The sequence below is a fragment of the Arvicola amphibius genome, chromosome 4 (assembly GCF_903992535.2).
Source record: "Arvicola amphibius chromosome 4, mArvAmp1.2, whole genome shotgun sequence".
NCBI lineage: Eukaryota > Metazoa > Chordata > Mammalia > Rodentia > Cricetidae > Arvicola > Arvicola amphibius.
In genome coordinates this window covers 47,829,286-47,850,368 of record NC_052050.1, presented here as the reverse complement: position 1 = coordinate 47,850,368, position 21,083 = coordinate 47,829,286, and the positions used below count along the sequence as shown (strand labels likewise).

The window sequence follows — 21,083 nt, the reverse complement described above, 5'->3', positions numbered from 1 at the left end:
TGAGGCAGATGGGGCGCTAGCTCAAGGTCCTCTGGGCTACAGAGAACAAAAGCTCTCTATGGGCTTCCTCTTCGTCTTCCTCATCACCCTGTCTGTCACGTTTTCATTGACTTCAGCTCCAAAAACACCTCCCAGTCCAGGGGCTGTCATCTCTCTCCAGGATTACCACGCAGACTTTCCTGTGCGCTCGCTCTCTCTCTCTCTCTCTCTCTCTCTCTCTCTCTCTCTCTCTCTCTCTCTCTCTCTCTCTCTCTCTCTCTCTCTCTCTTTTGGTTTTTTGAGACAGGGTTTCCCTGTAGTTTCTAAAGCCTGACCTGGAACTAGCTCTTGTAGACCAGGCTGGCCTCGAACTCAGAGATCCGCCTGCCTCTGCCTCCCGAGTGCTGGGATTAAAGGCGTGTGCCACCACCGCCCGGCTTTCCTGTGCTCTCTTGACGTGATCCCTCTACTGCTTAAAACCCCTCAGTAACTCCCACCTGAGTGAAACCCCTTTCCTTGCCACTGCCGATTGCTCTGTCTGTGATTGGCCCGCCCCACCCTCCAATCCGCAGCTCTTGTCATCACCGGCTTGTTCTGCTCATCACGTTCCAGTCTCTCTGTCCTTTGTGTTTCTCAAACAGACCAGCTTCCTCCCGCCACAGACCCTTTGTGCCAGCTGTATTTTCTGCCTGGAATGCTTCCTCGGGCCTTCTCACTCTCAAGGCCTCCTTATCAGGAAGTGCATTTTGACCACCCGATCTAAGTAGCCTCCGTATCTGTCACCTACCTTATCCTATTATAGCGTCACCAGCACCCTGTGTGTGTCTCTATTCCTGTTTGTTGGCAGCTGTCTGCTTTAACACATCCTGAGGACTCAGTGCGCCCTTGCATGTTGGAAATGTTGAATGCGGCAGAATCTGTGCTCACTTCTCACGGGCCTCTTTGTTGCCTTTAGCTCAAGACCTGTGGTTGACCTGACAGTGTCTATGACCTTTACCCCCGCTGCACTGCCCATGGTTTTCAATGGCAAGATGGCTGTAGAACTGTGCTTTGAAGTTGGCTCCTCAAGTACAACCTCCAAGCCAGGTAATGGCTGCCTGGTGGGGTGCCTTGGTGTTGCAGTCATTCCTGATTGGCTTGTAGGGTTGGTCCTGGTCCCTCTCCTGGAGCCTGGTCCCTGTGTCTTTAGTCTGGGTAAATGAGTAGGCCCTGCCCCCCCCCCCCACCTCCCAGCCAGAAGCAGAGAAGCTGAGATCACAGCCAGTAAGGGACTGGGCCCAGGCAATCTCCAGGGTGTTTCCAGTCCTCCTGTGTTCGGTTTTCATGATTTCACTCTCTGCTTACTGTACTCTTCCCCTCCTCCTCTTCTCCCTCTTCTTCCCTTCCCCTCCTCCCCTTACTCCTCCTCTTCTCCCCTTTTCTCCATCCCTCCTTTTCCCCACCCCCTTCCACATTCTCCTAGTTTGTTAGTTAGGGTTGTTGTTTGGTTTTTCGAGACAGGGTTTCTCTAGCTTTGGAGCCTGTCCTGGAACTAGCTCTTGTAGACCAGGCTGGTCTTGAACTCACAGAGATCCACCTGCCTCTGCTTCCCGAGTGCTGAGATTAAAAGTGTGTGCCACCACTGCCCGGCAGTTAGGGGTTCTTATTTCTGTGATAGAAATACCATGACCAAAAGCAACTTGGAGAAGAAAGGGAATCTTTCAGCTTACAGTTTGCAGTTCGTCGTCCAAGGAAATTCAGGGCAGGAAGTTAAAGCAGAAACCTGGAAGCAGAAGCTGTGGAGGGAGGTTACTTACTGGCTTGCTCCTCATGGCTTGCTCAGCCTGCTTTCTTATAATAGCACCCAGGACTGCCAGCCTGGGGGTATCACTGCTCACAGTGAGCTGGGCCCTTCTGTGCTATTCATCAATCGAGAAAATGTACCACAGGCCTGCCCACAAGCCAGTCTCGTGGGGACATTTTCTCTACTAGGTTCCCTCTTCCAAAGGACTCTAGCTTGTGTCAAGTTGACATGAAGCTAGCCAGCACACCTGCCTAAACTCTCTTTCCCTAAGGTTGGACTCAACCCAGGAATGTGCTGGGTATAGGTCCAGGCTCTGGTCAGGTCTACCAGAAGTAATGGGGGGCATTCATACCAGCACTTAGGAGGCAGAGGTAGGTGGATCTCTGTAAATTCAAGGCAAGCTTGATCTAAACACTAAGTTCCAGGTCAAGGGGTATATAGCGACACCTTGTCTCAACAAAGCAAAGCCTGGGAGGCTGGCCCCAAGGAAGTGCCCACAGACCACATAGGGATTCTTCAGCGGGGGCTTACACAGCCTCAGCAGGCTGGGGCTCTTTGTCTGGGCCTTGACCTTTCCAACCTCATCAGAAGGTCTGGTCTTCAACCCCAGGCCTTGGAGAGATGTCACTCAACTTCACGGTGGATGTGGATGTGACCAAGCCGAGGAAGAGGCTGCAGTGTGCAGACACGAGCAATTGTCAGAGCCGCCTTAGGAAGTGGAGTGGGGAGTCCTCTCTGTGTGAGCACCTCTGGCTCATCCCTATAGAGCAGGAGGTAAGTAGAGAATTTAGACAGCATCCCAGAAAAGATATGTGCCACGCAGGCCCCTTGCCACGCAGGCCCCTTTCCACAAGGCGACTGAAACAACTACAGCACATCAAGAACCACAAAGTGACCCTGGAAATATAAGCCTACCAGAAACCCAAACAAAAGGCGTGGGCTGTGGGCGTGGCTCAGGCACACAGTGAGTGCTTTGCAAGCATTGCACGTGTGAGCCCCTGTGCTTGGTCCACTGGGAAGGAAAGAGCCAAGGGAGAAGAGAGAGGGAGCAGAGAGAGGGAGGGCGCCTACCAAAACTGAACGCAGATGACGTCACTGAGCTTTCTAGCAGCTGGACAAAGAGGGGAATGGTTTCATTGTGTTGTCTCATCTTCCCTGACAGTAATAGTAGGCTGAAGGGCCCTGAGTGGATCCACATCAGGAAAACTGAATGATTAAAAGGCAGAACTAGAGGGCTGGAGAGATGGCTCAGTGGTTAAGAGCGCTGACTGCTCTTCCAAAGGATCCGGGTTTGACTCCCAGCACCCACATAGTGGCTTACAACCATCTGTAACTCCAGTTCTGGGGGCTCCAAGGGCACAAGGAACTCACATGGTGCACAGACATACATCCAGGCAAATTACACACACACACACACACACACGGAATAAATAAATAAAGGTAGAACTAGAAAGAATAAGTTATTTTAAAATGTCATTTAGCTGGGAGGTGGTGGTGCACTCCTTTGATTCCAGCACTCAGGAGGTAGAGGCAGAGGCAGAGGCAGATGGATCTCTATGAATTGGAGGCCAGCCTGGTCTACAAAACAAGTTCCACACTAGCCAAAGCTGTTACCCTGTCTCAACCCCCCCCCCCAATTATTTAAAAAGAAATCTTGGCAAAGATATTGAGAGGTATGGTTTTTAAAAAGTGGCCTTGTCAGAACTCAGATTCTAACATGTCTTAGAACTTTGAACTATATGGTCTATTTGTTTCAGAAAACAAGCTTATAAATTCTACTTTGAATGCACCTTTAATTGTTACTTGGCTTAGGAAAGTTTCTAGAACATCTATAATCCTCTAAAAATAAAGGCAAAGAGCCGGAGAGAAGGCTCAGTGGTTAGGAGTTCACCTAGAGGAACTGAAATTGGTTCCCAGCACCACCCTGGGGGACTTGTGAATCCAGCGCCACGGGATCCAACGTCTCTGGCCTCTTTAGGCACCTGCACTCTTGTGCACATACCCCCACATGTATGCATAATTAAAGTAATACAATAGCTCTTAGAAATAAAAGCCTAACTGTATTTTTTCTAGGGAATCAAGTTCACTTGCTTTCATATTTAAAACTTTTTTTATTTATTTGTCTATTTATGTATTCCACAATGCATACATGAAGGCCAGAGCACAACCTGTGGGAGCCAGTCCTCCTTTCTATTGTGTGGGTGCTGGAAATTAATCTCGGGTTGTCAGGCTTGGCAGCAACACCTTTCCACACCAAACCTTCTCGCCAGCCCTCTGTGCTCTTATTCTGACAAGGGAGCTCCTGTAAGCAGAGCCTAGCAAATGGCCTCCTCTACTGCCTCCTGTTTTCAGGCTCTCCTCCTCAATATCCTGCCATGTTGGTTGGAGATCTTATCTCACATGTGACCATGACTCTTCCCTCCATGACTCCTGTTTGCCCGCCACACAAAGTCTAAGCCTTTGTGACTGGGGTGAGAACCTCAAAGATCCCCAAGACCTAAGGGTGGGCAGACTGGAGAAACTTCCAAAGCTCTTGGTGGCTTACTTGAGGACCTGGATCCTTTGGAAGACTTCCTGGTCATTGCTGACACTGTTCATTTCTTCTTGTCCTCTTCACATTCCCCTCTGACCTTGCCTTTCTCGGTCACCCACAGTTTTGTGAGGGGGACTGCTTTTCCAACATCACCATCGAGGTCAGCTACGAGTTCCAGGAAGCTGAAGGAAGGAAGGACCACCCCAACCCCATCCTGGACCACTACAAGGAGCCCTCTTCCATCTTCCAGGTGACTCTTCCCACAGGAGGGACCTGACTTTCTTAGGGGACATCCCACATTGAATACTTGCTCCCTTCACTTCAAAGATGGCGAGAGTTGGGAGGGAGAGTCATCAGACTGTGTCAGTGGGGCCTGAAGACCCTTGAGAAGGTTGCTGCTCAGTGCTCACTGGTGGGTAGCAGATCTCTAGCTGCTGCCCTGGGCTTATTCACACAGTGCGCTTTATACATGCTTTATACACACATGGGTATGCTGCGTACTGGGGCTCTCTTTGCATGGTATCTGAGGATGGTGGTGGTGGGTCCCTTGCGGATGCTGCACTGGCGCTGTCCTGCCCTGAGATGCAGAGAGGAGGTTCTCGGATACGCTTGCTTGCTCAGGCTCTGCTCAGAGCCTTCATGCTGAGGTGTCTGGCTCACCAAGCCCTCACCTACCTCTGCCCTGGTGCCCATCAGTGTAGCTTTCTCATGACTAAGGAAAGAGAAAAGAGCTAGATTTTCTAATCCTCTCGTGCCTAAGGCGACTTAGCCCTTACCCAGGCTGTGGCTCCTATGGTCCTCTGTCAATCTCCATTTACAGAGTAGAGAGGAATCATCAGGGATAAAGAAGGGAAAGAAAGAATATTAAAAAGTAGTAGTTGGGGTGGGTGTAGTGGCACACTTCTTTAACCGCAGCATTCAGGGAGCACAGAATGAAGGCAGATCTCTGTGAGGTGGAAGCCAGTCAATTCCACATAGCAAATTCCAAGCTGCCCAGAGCAACATAGTTGGACCCTGTCTAAAAGGAAAAAAATCCAAAGAATTCTCATTTGAGAATAAGTTGCAGATCTGATACTCTTCATCCCCATGTGCAGTATATAGTTCCTAAACACAGGACTATTCTCTGCTACAGCACAACAGATGAAATCAGGTTAACACTGAAGGAATACTGCTATCTACTGTACAAGTTTATCCATAGTTTGTTTGATATCCTAGTAACTTGCTGTTTAGCAAAAGAAAAAAAGTTCTAGGGATGTAGCTTAGCTGGCAGGATGCTTATGTAGGATACGTGGAGTCCTATGATCCATTCCTAGCACCCAATAAAACTCGGCTTCCTGCAGTCCCTGACTGCAATCCCAGAATTTAAGAGACAGAGGCAGGAAAAGCAAAAGTTCGCCAGGCAGTGGTGGCGCACGCCTTTAATCCCAGCACTTGGGAGGCAGAAGCAGGCGGATCTCTATGAGTTCGAGGCCAGCCTGGTCTACAAGAGCTAGTTCTAGGACAGGCTCCAAAGCCACAGAGAGAAACCCTGTCTCAAGAAACCATATAAAATAATAATAATAATAATAATAATAATAATGGCAAAAATTCAAGGTCTTCTATGGCTGGACAGTGATCAATCAATCAATTGATCAATCAATAATAAAATAAATAAATCTAGGGTCTTTCATTGTCATTTATCTTAGTCACTTCTAATCTAGAATTATTGACTTATGTCTTTCCTTGTCTTTATTTTTATGTTTGTTTGTTTGTTTGTTTGTTTGTTTGTTTGTTTTGGTTTTTCAAGACAGGGTTTCTCCTGTGTAGCCCTGGTTGTCCTGGAACTCACTCTCTAGATCAGGCCAGCCTCAAACTATCCACCTGCCTCTGCTTCCCAAATGCTGATATTAGAGGTGTGTGCTACTACCACCTAACAAGGATTTATGTACTTATGTGTTTAAATACATCTGAGTGCTCTGTCTCCATGCACACCAGAAGAGGGAATCAGATTCCATTACGGATGGGTGCTGGGAATTGAACTCAGGACCTCTGAAAGAGCAGCTCATGTTCTTAACTGTTCAGCCATTTCTCCAGACATCTTTATTTTTATTTTGCAACTGGGTCTCATAGTTCAGGCTAGCCTTGAACTCCCTATATAGCCAAGGATGACCTTCTGCCTTCCAAGCTAGGACTATGGGTATTCAACACCAGACCCAGCTTTTTTGTCTCTAAAGATCCTCACAGCTTGAGGGATGTAGGGCAGTCATTTTGTAGCCTGTCCCTTCGTTATTTCTGGTGTTTCCTCATAGTTAGATCCAGGCTGTGTGTTTTGGCAGGCGCATCACAGCCTTGACTGTACTATTCCTGCTCCCATCTACCCCCCCCTTTTTCTGGGGGAGGGGGTTCGACACAGAGTTTCTCTGTGTAGCTTTGGAGCCTGTCCTGGAATTCGCTCTGTAACCAGATTGGCCTTGAAGTCACAGAGATCCTTTTGCCTCTGCCTCCCGGGTGCTGGGATTAAAGGTGTGTACCACCACTGCCCGGCCCCATTCCTCTTTGTAACTGAGTATTTTAGGGAGAAAATTTGAGATGTACATTTCCTGCTTAACAATGTAAGTCATTGTCGATTATTACTGTGATGGTTTGGGGAAGAGGTTTTAAAATATTTATTCCATCAATAAAAGGGATGAGAAAAGGGAAGGTGCTGTGGGTACACAGATGTTAGCAGAGATGAGTTGCAGCTGGGAGCTAAGATGGGTTAACCCTGCCGTCTTTCATCAGGGTTAGACGGAGAATGTAGGTGCCCTGGCTGTGCAAGCCTGACAGTCAGTGTTCAGTTCGCTGATCCCCCGCAGAGGGAGAGAAATGACGTCTGAAAGCTGTCTTCTGACGTCCACAGGGCACTGTGGCACGCACGTGCCTACACTCTCACACATGGGTTGTATACGACATGCAGTAAAGATAAATAAAATTTAAATGTAAAAAACAGGACCCGAGTGTGGGCCCTAGGTTTCAAGCCGAGCACCAGAATAAACACAAATAAGACAGCACAGATTTGTTGATCCAGTTAGAGAGAGCGCCACACTGTGACTTGCAAATTGCACCTTTCTTTTCTGGCAAATGCATGGTCTCCTTTCAAGCGCTGGGCTCCCACTCCAAGTCCAGCCCATGATGCTCTCCCTGCAGAAAGCTGCTGCAGTGATCTCCAGCTACTGGAGAGCTAGAGACAGCTCCTAGGAGGTGGAGGGGTTAGGGTGGGTGGGTGAGAGATGTGGGGAGGTGGGGGTGGAGGGTTGGCTGTTTCCTTCACTGCAAAAAACTACACTTGGCTATGTTAGAACACTTGGTTTTTTTTCAACTCAAATTGAGATTTTTTTTTAATCTTGAAGAGAGCTTCTGATCCAAATGTGTCTCTTTTTCTTTTTCTCTGTTTAGTCTTGCTGTGTAGCCCAGGCCTCAAACTCACCAGGATGCCACAGTATCCCTAGTTCTAGGATTACAAGCAGATGTGACTCTGATTTAGTTGCAACGTGTATGCAGAATAACAAGAGAAGTAGCTAACTTACCCAGGAGACTTACCCACAGTGGGGGAGGGTGCTGGCAAGGATTCACCTATAGTATCTGGTCAGTTCCTGTTCCTGCCCCAGCTGTTTCGGCCTACACTCCAAAGTCCTAAGGAAGCTTTGCTTCACAAAGGTTTGTCCTCCCAGATGTTGGAGGCAGAGTGATGCACACAATACAAATATGACAGCGAGCCTATCATTCCGCAAAGGTCATCCCACATTTGAGCTTGGCTAAAGGCCTGGATCACAGTGTGCCTGTATTGTCTAGGAATGTCACACACACAGCTCTTTTGGCCATGCGGGCACAGTCCCAGCTGTCAGCCATCACTCTCTTTGAGCCATGCTTCTTCAAGCAGGAGAACATGATGGGCAGAAGTACCCCGAGGAGAAGGTGGGAGTCAGGGTCATTGGAAATGTAAGGTCCCAGGGCTAACTCTGCTCTTCTTTGTCTGGTGACAGCTGCCCTACGAGAAGGACTGCAGGAACAAAGTGTTCTGCATTGCCGAGATCCAGCTGGCCACCACCATCTCTCAGTGAGTTGAATCTTGTTATCAGCATCATTTCTGCAGGTGATGTCCTCCTGAGGATTCCCCTGGGCAAGCCGCTTATTCAGATACATGTGTGCACATTCCTTTTCCCTTCCCCTCATGGCCCGCCCTCAACAGAATTTTGTATTTGGTATTTCAGCCACCCTGTGAGGGAGGAAGGATAAAGATTCATCTTCCCATCTTATAGATCAGGAAATAGTTGAAGTTGATGCACTTGGTGAGCCTGAACCCAGATCTCCTGATCCCCTGAACAATGCTATGTTCACAGTGAGCCTCACTCCTAGAACTTCCTCTGGTTCACCTCTTGGCCAGATTCATGAATGAATTCATCGAGTAGTTCTGGAGTAGTTTTATTCTGTTCCAGGGGTTCTAGATGCCGGGAATCACCTCAGTCAAAAATCCCTGCCTTCCTGGTACTTAAAGGGAAAGTAATAGATAAGTAAACTCTGGGTTGGTGGGATGTGGCGCAAAGGGAAGTGAAGGGAAGGGGTGAGGTTTTAACTAGGGTGGTCAGGAAGGGTGACAGGAGGAGGTGGGTACCGTCCATGTGGTGTCTGACGGTAGAGCAAATACCCCGATGGAAGCAGCCCTGACAGGTGAAGGGTAGAGTATAGACTCCATGTGAATGCAGAAGTGTAAGAGGGAGGGGGAGTAACATGGAGAGAAGTGGAGGAAAGTCTAAGAGGATCGCATGGGACCATAGAAGGGCCTTGAATGTGAACTGGCAGGCCAGAGGAGCAAGGTGGGCTCACATTTTAAGAGTCTGGCTCTTGCCAGAGCAGTGGTTCTCAACCTTCCTAATGCTGCAACCCTTTAATACAGTTCCTCATGTTGTGGTGACCCCAACCATAGAATTACTTTCATTGCTACTTTACAACTGTAATTTTGCTACTGTTATGAATTGTAATGTAAATATATGTTTTTTCTGGTGGTCTTAGGTGACCCCTGTGAAAAGGTTGCTTGACTCTCAAAGGGGTTGTAGCTCACTGGCTGAGAACCATTGTGCTAGACAAATGACAGATTGTAGGGAGTAGGGAGATAGTAATTACTACCCTGACAAGGAAGGTGCAGGTAAGAGGGTGGTGGCTCTGACTGGCTGGAGGCAGACAGTGGTTGTCTTTTGAAGCAAGGAGAGGGCCCAGTCTAGGCATCTAGAATAGCATAATCCAATATAATTAACCATTAGTCCCAGTTGAATGTTTAATTCTTAGGTCACTACATTTAAATTAATTTTTTAAGAAAAAAAAATGTAGGACTGGAGAGATAGCTCAGAGGTTAAAACATTGACTGCCCTCCTATAGGTCCTGAGTTCAATTCCAGCAACTACATGGTGGCTCACAATCATCTATAATGAGATTTGATGCCCTCTTCTGGCCTGCAGGCATATATGCAGACAGAACACTTTATAATAAATAAATAAATAAATAAAATCTATCTTTTTTAAGGACACTTTAAAAAAGGAAAAAAATGTAATTGCAGGGATAGAGAGATGGTCTAGTAGTTAAGAACCCTGACTGTTCTTTCCAGAGGACCCAGACTTAATTCCTAGCAACTACATGGTGGCTCACAACAGTCTGTAACTCCAGTTCTGGGAGCCCTCTTCTGGCCTCCTACGGCACTGCATGTATGTGGCGCACCACTCCCTGCAGGCAAACCCACCCCTATACATAAAATAAAATGTAAAACAAACATAGCTCTTTAATGGCACCTGCTGTATTCCACCATATTGAATATGCACACGTGGCTAATGGCATCAGTAAGACAGCAGGATGCAGACTATCTTCCACCACTTCTGATGTTTTATTGCACCACTCAGAATTCACTAAAAGTTCAGCTCCATGATGGGGTTACTGGAGCTAAGATGAATTTGGTTTGGGAAATGGGGCAATCTAAAAATGCCCTCAAGCTGGGCGGTGGTGGCACACACCTTTAATCCCATCACTTGGGAGGCAGAGGCAGGTGGATCTCTGTGAGTTCGAGGCCAGCCTGGTATACAAGAGCTAGTTCCAGGACAGGCTCCAAAGCTACAGAGAAACCCTGTCTCGGGGAAAAAAAAAATGCCCTCAATGGCTACCACGTGTGTCATGTTGCTGATGGCCGGTTATCTGGAGTTGGTTTCTCTGGGGCAGAGTCTCTGTCCTTGAGTGGATGTTTGTAAGACTTCCATTTTAGATGTGCATGATTATGTGCGGCCAGCACTAAGGGACTCTTTCAAGACACAGCTGCTGTCAACAGGTTCTGAATTATAGCCAAGATCGGCCATGCAGCCAGTTCCTCAGGGAGATGCGGTGTGCTCAGCTTGTCCTATATCTCCCCCTAGCGTCCATAGCCGTCAAGCTGCTACTGAGAAACTCACTGCTGCAGTGGGGTTTGACTTCTACAAAATCAAATGAGAACTAGATTCTATGCCTAGACTACAAAGTGAGACTCTGCTTCAAAAAACAAACACCAACAAGCACTGCGGCTCCTATCTGTAATCTCAGCACTGGTTGGCTGAGAAAGGAGGATTGCAAGGCCAGCTGGGATACATAGTGACAGACCAACCAGCCTAAGCAATAGAATGAAACTTTGAAAAACTAGCTAGATGTCTAAAATGAGCTAGGGGTACAGCTCAGTGATAAAGGCTTCTAGATGTCTAAGATGAGCTAGGGGTACAGCTCAGTGATAAAGGCTTCTAGTCTTTTGGCTTCCGTTTTTTTCTTCTGCAAGATACAAAGTAACTATACTGCTTTCTAGAGTAATTCTGAGGATCAATTGAGCTCATGGGTCATGGAGTTTGCTACATGGTAACCACTAAGTAAGTGATTATAACCTTGCAAATTGCTTATTTGTGATGAAGCTGTAAAGGCAGACATGCAGCCAGGGTATCAGCTCTATTAAAAGGAAGAAAATCTGGGTCTTTTTGCAGTTTATCTTGGAGAATAGTTAAGAATGTGCTTTTCTGTAGTGCAGGAAGTTTTCTAGATTAAATGTACTGCTGATCTCTCTCTCTCTCTCTCTCTCTCTCTCTCTCTCTCTCTCTCTCTCTCTCTCTCTCTCCCTCTCCCACCTCCTTCCTCCCCCTCTCCCTCCCACCCCCCTCTCCACCCTTTTCAGGCAGGAACTGGTGGTGGGTGTCACAAAGGAGCTGACCATGAACATCAACCTGACTAACTCCGGGGAAGACTCCTACATGACAAACATGGCTCTGAATTATCCCAAAAACTTACAGTTTAAGAGAATACAAAAGGTACCTGTGACCCAGAGGCTTGGGAAGCATGCTGCAAGCCTTTTCCTTGTTGCCTACCTGCTTCTCTGCCATTGCCACCAGCCTCCTTCTGCTCCATCCAGTATAAGAATTGCAATTAGACGAATTCTCTCCAATTCTGGCCCCTAAAAACCTTCAGTGGTACCACATGATCACCCCTCCTTGTGTATAGTCTTCTTTAGCCAGGATTGTGAAAGATAAATTCTCTTTTAAAAAATTTATTTATTTATTTATTTATTATGTACACAACATTCTGCCTCCATGTATGCCCACATGCCAGAGAAGGGCGCCAGATCTCATTACAGATGGTTGTGAGCCACCATGTGGTTGCTGGGAATTGAACTCAGGACCTCTGGAAGAGCAGACAGTGCTCTTAAACACTGAGCCATCTCTCAGCCCCAAAAGATAAATTCTAATGCCTAAGGAATTGAGGAAGTGAAAAATTCTACCCAGCTATTCACCAGACACAAGACCAGCTGCAAAGATGGACCTGCAAGCACATGACTGCCAAGTGTCACGACACTGAAATGTTCTTTTCTCTTAATTCAAAGATGGTCAGAAACTGTTATTTGAAGTTCTTTTGGGAACTATGAAACCACCCTGCTCTTGTCTGGGGAATCTAAGTCACCTGACAGAGAGAGGTAGATTCAGTGTTCATCTAAGGCACAGAGCTGCAGAGACAGTGCTTCTGGACACTGCTTTCCTCTAGCAGTGTATGCTAACCCAGCTGGGAGCCTGCTGCCCCTGGGCATCACCTGCCCTATCCTCTGCCCTGCAGTGCAGCTCTCTGGACTGCTTCATCTGCCTTCTTCTTTAACCTCACCTACCCCAACCCTCTGAGAACTCAGAATTTTCCTTTGTTGAAAGAAGACACTCCATGAGACAGTCCTCATTCCAGTGAGTCAGTAAAACTTGAGTCTGGAGCTGGGCGGAGCTGGGCAGTGGTGGCGCACGTCTTTAATCCCAGCACTTGGGAGGCAGAGGCAGGTGGATTTCAGTGAGTTCGAGGCCAGCCTGGTCTACAAAGCGAGTTCCAGAACAGCCAGAACTGTTACACAGAGATACCCTATTTCGAAAAACAAAAAAACTTGACTCTGTTGGGACTATAGGTTTTCCCAGAGGGTGGGGTGAGGCCTCAATTTGCTTGGGCTAAGTTAGCATTTATTGTGAAAAGTTGACATTATTTTCTATATATGTAGGATGGAATGGGTGATGGTAGTGTTATGGGTTTGCTGCGGGTTCCAGGCAGCTTGCTGTGGGGTCAAGACCACGCGGCAGGTCTACAAACCAAGGTGGCTGGTCCCCAGCGAGCGGTGTGGGCAGGCAGCAGGTGGGAGTCACAGATGCTGCCAGTCCCAGAGACCACGCGGCAGGGAAAGTGGCTGGTCCCCAGCGGCGACAGATTGGTGGCGGGCAAGAGGGACGGATAGGCACATCATGGAAAGTTGGACATTAGGTGGCTTATGGAGGGGAAGGCAAAAGGGGAGAAGAGGGGAGAGACAGAGAGGAGAAGAGAGAGAGAGAGAGAGAGAGAGAGAGAGAGAGAGAGAGAGAGAGAGAGAGAGAGAGAGAGAGACAGAGAGACAGAGAGACAGAGACAGAGAAGGGGGAAGCAGAGAGGCAGAAGCTGCCTCTTCGAGAAAGGGACAGGAAGAGAGAAAGGGACAGGAAGAGAGCCCGAGCTCAGGCCGGAAGTGGAAGATCAGCCTGCCTCAGCGGATGGGGAGAGAGTGGGCGTGGCTTGTCTCTTAAAGAGACAGAACAATCTTTACAGGTAGAGGTAGCAATGGCCCCTCTTGGGGAGAGTAGTTGTGTTTGGAAATCTAGATGAGGAGCCTTAGCTAGAAGGCCACGTAGCAGTGTTTGAGCCTCCATCTCAGTGTGACACCCGCACTGGTCCACAGCCCAGTTCCAATGTCTTCCTCTCTGTGAGGACTTTATGCAGTCCTGTCAATTGGAACTGGTCCCCACTGCTACTGTGCCTCACTCACAGGACACTACCCTTAGGCTTTGATTTAAATTCGACCCTCAGTTGTGAGCAGGCCAGGGACCAAGTCTGACATGTAGACAACTCAGCAAATGGTTGTTGAATTTGTGTGAAGAAACTGCTCCATTTCCTGGAGAGATGGCTCAGTTAAAAGCACCAGCTGCTCTTCCAGAGGACCTGGGTTTGAGTCTCAGAAGCTACATGACAGCTCACTGTTAAGGTTTTTCTTGCTGACAAACTTCTCTGCCAACACAATAAACCAATCAGATCAAAATGAATTAAAAGAAGCCCAGGTTTAATGGATTTTTCCCGGGTGGGCCAGGGGAAAAACACAGAGAGGGGGGAAAGGAGAACCGGAAGAACCACGAGTTCATGGGGGGGGGGCAGTTTAAATAGCCTGTGGGAGTGGTCTTGACTCTCCCTGGGGAGGGGTCACCGTTTGGAGGGCTTTCTCAGAGGTGGGATCTGGACTGAGGCAACTCCCCAGGGGAGGTGCTTGAAATGAAGCTTTCCACCCAACATTCCAAAATGGATACCAGGAGCTAGAGTGAAGACCCCAGCCAAATGCTCACAACCATCTGTAGCTCAAGTTCCAGGGGAATCTGATGCCCTCTTCTGACCTCTGAGGGTGCCAGGCATGCATTCTTGCAAAACACACACGCAGGCAAAACATACCTACCCATAAAATAAATAAAAATTAAAACCAAAACCAAGACATCTTCTGTTTTAACAGCCGCTCTCTCCAGACATTCAGTGTGATGACCCCAAGCCAGTTGCTTCTGTCCTGGTCGTGAACTGCAAGATTGGTCACCCCATACTCAAGCGCTCATCTGTGAGTCTGTTGTGATTAGGTGGCTCTTCTCACTACCCTTGAGCTCCCAGCCGCATCTGCATCTTCCAGCTGTGGTCACCACGTAGCAGCGTTCCCAACTGCTAAGCCTGCCCTGAAATGGAGACCGGTGGGGGTGTAGGAAATGGTTTTCTGATGCATAGCATGGCCAGTGTTGGCTTCTCCGAGGAAAGCAGAGAGAAGCAGGAGTAGTATGGAAGGAATATCCAACCAAATTATCTTTGAACTGTGCAGAAACTCGGCTGTAGTTGCCTTTACTTGAAGGAGAGTGTCGCCATCTGTTTGGCTCACTCAGCATTTGCAGAGTGAGCTTGCATGAAATAGTGGCTGTGCTACAAAACCAACAGAACCCACGAGGAATGTAAACTGGGTCTCCTAGTGCTGCTTCAGTCACTGTTCTAGTGCTGTGACAAGACCAGGTGACCAAGGCAACTCCTGGAAAAGGAAGCATTTAATTGGGCGCTTATAGCTTCAGAGGCTTAGTCCATTTTCATCATGGTGGCAGGAAGGCAGGGTGCTGGAGAAGTAGCCAAGAGCTACATCCTAATCGCAGGCAGATTGGCCTGGTTTGGCTATTGAAAACTCAAAGCTCCCCCTACCTCCCTAAAGACATATTTCCTCCAACAAAACACACCTTCTAATCCTTCCCATCTTAGACTTCCACTCCCAGGCATTCAAATATTTGAGCCTTTGGGGGCCATTCTTATTCAAATCACCACAACCAGTTTTAAAGTGACTAGTTCCCCCATTTACTTATGTCTTATCTCCTCCTTTAAAACAGGCAAATGTCTCAGTGATTTGGCAGCTAGAGGAGAGTATCTTTCCAAACAGGACAGCAGACATCACTGTGTCCATCTCTAAGTAAGTAGTGACTGTGTTAGCAGACTTAGGATCTGGCCTTGGGGAAAAAAAAATCTTGTCATGTTCATGTTGAGTGCTCTGGTTCTCTCACTGTTCTGGGAGAAAGGGGGAATCTCACAGAACCCAAAAGTTTCCTCTCATCAAAGATACTTAAGATATTCGAATTCACACAAAGGAACACTAAGGTAAATTCTGGTGGGCTGAGCTTTGGATAAACCTAGTTCTGGCTTTCTTAACTCTGGCATACCTCTGTAAGCCTCCATGTTCTAAGGTAGAACAGGGTGCGGTGCTGCGAGGGATCAAACAAGGGCAATTCTACTCCTGAAGCAATGTCTGAAGATTTTTGTTTTGTTTTTTCAAGACAGGGTTTCTCTGTAGCCCTGACTGTTCTGGTACTTGCTCTGTAGACCAGAGCAACTCAAGAGATCTGCCTACTTCTGCCTCTGCCTCCTGAATGCTGGGATAACAGGTGTGTGCCACCGTGCTCAGCATTGTGGAACTAATTTTGATTGCCACGAGTTAGGTGATACTGGCTTCTACTGACAGATGCTAATAACTATTATTCAGTGTGTAGGACAAGTCCATAACAGGTCATTCTTTGGCTCAAAATGTCAAGTATGGAAGCTGAGAAATCCTTCTAAAAATCAACATTTCTCTCAGTGTGAAATCTAAGAGATTCATCTTGGAGATGTTTGTTAGGAAGTCAAGGTAACAAAGCAGTTGTGTGGTCAATTGACATTTTTATTCCCAGTTCCGATGAGAAGTCTTTGGCCAGAGAGACCCACAGCCTTCAATTCAGGCATGCCTTCATTGCAGTTCTTTCCAGGTAAGTACTGCCAAGCAAGGGGTCTGTGTGATGGTCGTGCAATGAGGACAGCTCTGGAGAGTCTCTCATGTGGACAGAAGTGCCCAGTAGGGTGGATGTGGGCCTTGTCCTTCTCTGAGAGGAAGCTGCTTAGTGCCCAGCCTTTTTAGGATACTATCAGGTTCAAACGGTAGCCTCCTACACACCAAAAGGGCAGGCTCACTGACTTGTTCAAAATTGAGTCCCAGCTCAACCTAGACTATAGGATTTCTGGTGGTTAGATAAAAGCTAGCATTCCTCAGGACTTGTTAAACTGGTTCCCATCTGCCAAAAGGGGTCATTTCCCTTACCACTGGCAAAAGGGATAGCTGGCTCTCCGATTAAAAGACACCTATGGTGCCTATCACCATTATGAAGGCCATGCTAGAGACAGCCTTGGCAGTTTGGAATAAACTTTTACTTTTCTACCCATGGAGCCGCAGTTTGGGCTTCTTTACTGCACCACTCGTGTGTGTCATGTTGGGTTTTTAAAACACCAAAGTGGTTGTCAAAAGCACAGTGCCAACTGGTCCTGCTACAAAAGGAAACTGTTATGATGCTATGGAAGAGGGACTGTGGGGTTGGAGAAGGGCTGGGGAGAAAAGTTCCCCCTGTGCAAGCATCGGGACCCAAGTTCAGGAGGTGTGTAAGTCAGTGCTGGGGTGGGTGGGGTGAGAGAGACATTCTTCCAGCTCACCAGCCAGCCAGTCTAGCAGAAATAGCAAGCTCCCAGGTTCAGTGAGATACTGTCAAGAACTGAAGTGGAAAGTGTAGGGACTTGCTGTTGACCTGGCCTGCACATGTGCACCCACAGCAAGTGCACTGCAAGTGCCACACATGAACACGTAAGTTAGAGAAAGGAAAGGAGGCTCAGCAGAGTCCAACTGTATAGCTTGCAAATATTCTTTTGTCCCAACTGCCTTACAAAGCACTTAACATTTTGACCTTCAGCCTTGAGTCCGCTTAAGGACCTGGTGCTATCTGTCCTAGTGTTTCCAGTTGGAACCAGGAAGGAGTTTAAGTTCTCATGCATGTCCTCTCATTGCAGACCGTCAGTGATGTACATGAACACAAGCCAGAACTCTTCTGACCACAAAGAATTCCTCTTTAATGTAAGTACGTAGTGCTTACTGTCCACCTAAAGCTGGTAAAGTCACTGAGCATTGACTTGTTGCTCATTTTATTTGGCAGATACATGGGGAAAATCTCTTTGGAGCTGTATTCCAGTTGCAAATTTGTGTCCCCATCAAATTACAAGGTTTCCAGATTGTAAGAGTGAAGACTCTAACAAAGACTCAGGTATTTATTCTTTTTTCTTTTTTCTTTTTTTGGTTTTTCGAGACAGGGTTTCTCTGCAAGACTCAGGTATTTAAATGGGAAATGGGATTCTTTTTTTCTCCCCAAGACAACAGGGTTTCTCTGTGTAGTCCTAGCTGTTCTGGAACTCAAGTTCAAGACTACTCTGAGCAACTAAGTGAGATCTTGTCATAAAGAGGGCTGGGGATGCAGCTGAGTGCAAGGCTGCTTGCTATCCTGCACAAGGGCCTAGATTCAAACATTAGGACTACAGAAACAAAACAGGGGCTGGGGGAATAACTCAGTAAAGCATTTGCCTCATAAGCACGAAATTTGATTCTCACAATCCATGTAAAAATGCTGGCGGTGGTGGTATGTGCTTATAATCTCACTGCTAGGAAAGTGAAGGATCCCTGAGACTCACTAGCCCGGAAATCTAGCTGAATCGGTGAACTCCAGGCCCATGAATGACTGTCACAAAGGTGGCTGGCAGTCCTGAGGATGAGACCTGAAGTTGTCCTCTGATTTCTACTTGTTCCTTTGTCTCTTAACCCGTACCTGCACACAAACCAATATGCATTTAAAAATTTAAAAACAAAACCCAAACAAACCAACATGAACTTTAGGAGTAAAAGATAAGACTACTTAATTATGAGGAAGTATTAGGAGTAAGTCAGGAGGAAAATGAATTATTAAGATCTTAAAGCCATCTATAAGCAAAAATTCAAACATCAGCACCATAGAGCCACTTATTTCCCTTTTGAGAATCTATAAAATTGTGCTTCTGTTTCTGTGTGATTGGAGAATGAATCTGACAAACATTTCCCACACTTCCCCTATGCTGGTGTATACCCGTCTCCGTTTTGACCCTCTAGTTTCTTTTTTTGCTCGGTTCTGCAACATCCTTTTTGCATTCAGTAAATAATTCATCTGAGGTCTGGTTCCTGCACCAGCCTTGACAACAGCATCAGGAGCAGGAAGGACCACAGCTGAGAGCTGGGCTTTTCTGACTTGTTTTTGCTCATCCTACATAGGGCGTCAAGGCTCAAAAACAACAATATCAGATTTGCAGACTTTGCTGACAGAAAGAGGACGTATAAGATGTATACACTTGTCCTCTATGTTTTTATTTTTAAGAACACTTGTTAAAAGCAAGTTTAATCATGTCGATAAACATTTTGATTACCTTTAAAAACAAGATTCTCTTTTAAAAAGCTGCCTGGGAACTCATAAAGATGGGCTTTAACCTCCATCCTGCTCTAGTGGCAGAGATTAAAAACAGTCACAGAGGCATTGGAGGTGTACTCAGTATGGCTTGGCAAGTGTCCTCAGTGTGAACACTAAGTACTGGCTTACTGGAACAGACTGTGTTGGCAGAGCAGGTCAGTGGCAGAGCCGAAACTCAGGACAGTTTTGTAGAAATGCTGCAGTTTTTTCTTAACTTGCTTCATGGCCGTGGTCTGACATTTAGTCTTAAAGCGCATATGATTCAGAATCTTGTCTGTGAGGTAATGTAGCCACAGCACATTATTGTAAGGGTGATACTCACCCCAGCAGTTTCTGTTCTCCTTCCTCATGAGCCTGTAGATCTCAAACTGGTAGTCACCCTCACCTGTAAAGAGGTCCTCTTCGGCGGAGATATCACAGAAAACCACAATGCCATCCCGCTCCAGGCGGGACAGGGTGTAGTCAATGATGTTAACTTGTAGCCCGTGGGTGGGGATTGTGCTTGTCTTGCCATTGAGGGTGTAGCGGAGCTCCTTGAGGTTGGTTTTCTTTAGGAGCACATTCCCCCAGTGTAAGTCCCGGTGCTCAAAGTGCAGCGAGGCCTCTGCCACTGCCAGGGAGGCGGTGACCTGGTGTAGAATGCTCTTCGCAGTCGACAGGGAGGACAGCTTGGTTTGCATTTGCTCCAAGTCAATCCCACCAAACTCAAATTCCAGTATAACGAAGAGCTGGTCTTCCTGGAAAAAGTCAGGCCGGTCATTTGCAGAGTTTTTGGTTGAGTTATAGTCGTCCCAGGCTTTGAGCAGCAAGGGAGGGTAAGGCCCTTGGACACAGTGTACTGAGTTCAGCCCAATAAAGCCTTCTGTGCGGTTGTACACCTCATCAGACAAGAGGCTCAGCTCTTTGGAGATGATGATCTCTGGTAGGATCTCCTCAAAGGTTTTTTGGTGGGACCCATTGACTAGATCTGGTCCTTCAATAGCAATGACTTTTAGGGCAACAGGTGTTTGATCAGCAATTATTTGAAACACTTCCCCAAACACTCCTTCCCCAATCTTCTCACAGTGTTCCAGTTTTTCAGTGGAAAGGCAATCATTAAAGGGGATAGGCCCTTCCTGATTACATTCCCCATAAACCTTTTCAGCATAACATGACTTTTTGTCTGTGACCTGCAGGGTTTTTAAGGGGCTTAGCAAATACATAGAAGAGGAGTGGCAGGAAGAAACAGTTCTGTTCATGGTAAGAGGGGCTGAACATTCAGACAGGAGGGAACTAGAGGAAGAACAGGCAAGACTGCTGCTGCATACCTCTGACACATTAGCTACGATTTTCTTCTTGTGGAAGCTGAAGGAGGCTCTGGTTTTGGTCCAAGAACAGGTCTCACTGATGTTATTCAAGCCCAGGGAGGAGACTGAATCTTTCCTTCCCTGCTTCGATTTGTGGTAGCAAAGGGCAGAGGTTCCCATCGCTTCTTGCTGTTTCCTCTTCTGGAGTGATTCAGTTCTCTTAGGCCTGCAGATTTGCCCTGGTACACAAAGGTCTTTGCAATTACTGGCCTTTTCGCAGTCCATCTGGTCGGCTCCTTGAGACACAACCTTTTGACCTGTGGCCCTTCTCTCTCTTGCCAGACCCGAGCCCTTTAGTCTGTTTCCCACCTGCTGTGTCTCACGACACGACTCCTCCACATTATTTCCCTCTGTTCCAAACTCGTTATCTTCCGTAGTCCCCGAGTCCACAAGGCTTAAGAGAGCTGACCCGAAGCCGGCTTCGGCTTGGTGGGCCATCGTGTTGAACCCGCCTCCATCTGTTGCTGCTTCCTGGGGGCAGGGCAGCGATGCCTCCTCCAGGGAGGCTTCCGGCAAGAGGAAGCCGTTGGGGACCGCAGAGGCTACATCCGGAGAGTCGGGGGCTCCGCGGGAGGCCGGAGAGTTGAACAGGGAGGTGCTGGTGCCCAGCTCGTTGCTGCCCTTGGACTGGATGCACACGCTGAGGTCGGGGCTGAGAAAGCCCAGGTTGCAGTTGGGGAAGAGTGGCGGTCGCAGAAGGCCGCGCGGGGTGCTGTGCTTCTGCGGGGGCCGAGGTCGCAGCCTCTGGGTGGCTGTCAAGCTCTTCTGGTCCCGGGAGATGCGGCCTGGAGGACGCCGGCGCCGCGGCCTCACGGGGCTGCCAGGGAAGTCGGGGTCGTCGGGGTCGTCAGGGTCGTCAGAAGTGGCAGACGACTGGTCATTGCCGCTGAAGCTGCTGCTGCTGAAGGCGCGCTTCGGATCCGGCGGCTGGAACCATGGCACGGCCTGCCGGCTAGGCTGCCGTTGCGACCTCCGGACGCCCCTCGCCGCGTACGTTCGGAAGAAACGGGTCCCGGGTGCCGGTAGAGACGCTGCCATGG

General features: G+C 47.9%; 2 protein-coding genes across 2 annotated transcripts in view; one reads left to right on the top strand and one right to left on the bottom strand.

The window, feature by feature from the left end:
- Itgae (integrin subunit alpha E) overlaps window positions 1-21,083 on the top strand; it is a 59,939-nt gene that overhangs the window by 33,450 nt on the left and 5,406 nt on the right. Inside the window, exons 17-26 of the mRNA XM_038328488.1 lie at window positions 935-1,065; window positions 2,373-2,536; window positions 4,417-4,545; window positions 8,297-8,370; window positions 11,482-11,614; window positions 14,353-14,451; window positions 15,251-15,330; window positions 16,082-16,156; window positions 17,223-17,286; window positions 17,366-17,473. Coding sequence (XP_038184416.1) covers window positions 935-1,065; window positions 2,373-2,536; window positions 4,417-4,545; window positions 8,297-8,370; window positions 11,482-11,614; window positions 14,353-14,451; window positions 15,251-15,330; window positions 16,082-16,156; window positions 17,223-17,286; window positions 17,366-17,473 — 1,057 coding nt within the window. The remainder of the gene's footprint in view (window positions 1-934; window positions 1,066-2,372; window positions 2,537-4,416; window positions 4,546-8,296; window positions 8,371-11,481; window positions 11,615-14,352; window positions 14,452-15,250; window positions 15,331-16,081; window positions 16,157-17,222; window positions 17,287-17,365; window positions 17,474-21,083) is intronic.
- Window positions 18,679-21,081, bottom strand: Haspin (histone H3 associated protein kinase). Its single transcript, XM_038328489.1, has one exon. It carries the CDS (start codon window positions 21,079-21,081, stop codon window positions 18,823-18,825), a length of 2,259 nt encoding a protein of 752 aa, XP_038184417.1. The 3' UTR covers window positions 18,679-18,822.

Excerpts from the sequence above, each read along its gene's own strand:
- Haspin (XM_038328489.1), bottom strand. The coding sequence starts at position 21,081 with ATGGCAGCGTCTCTACCGGCACCCGGGACCCGTTTCTTCCGAACGTAC.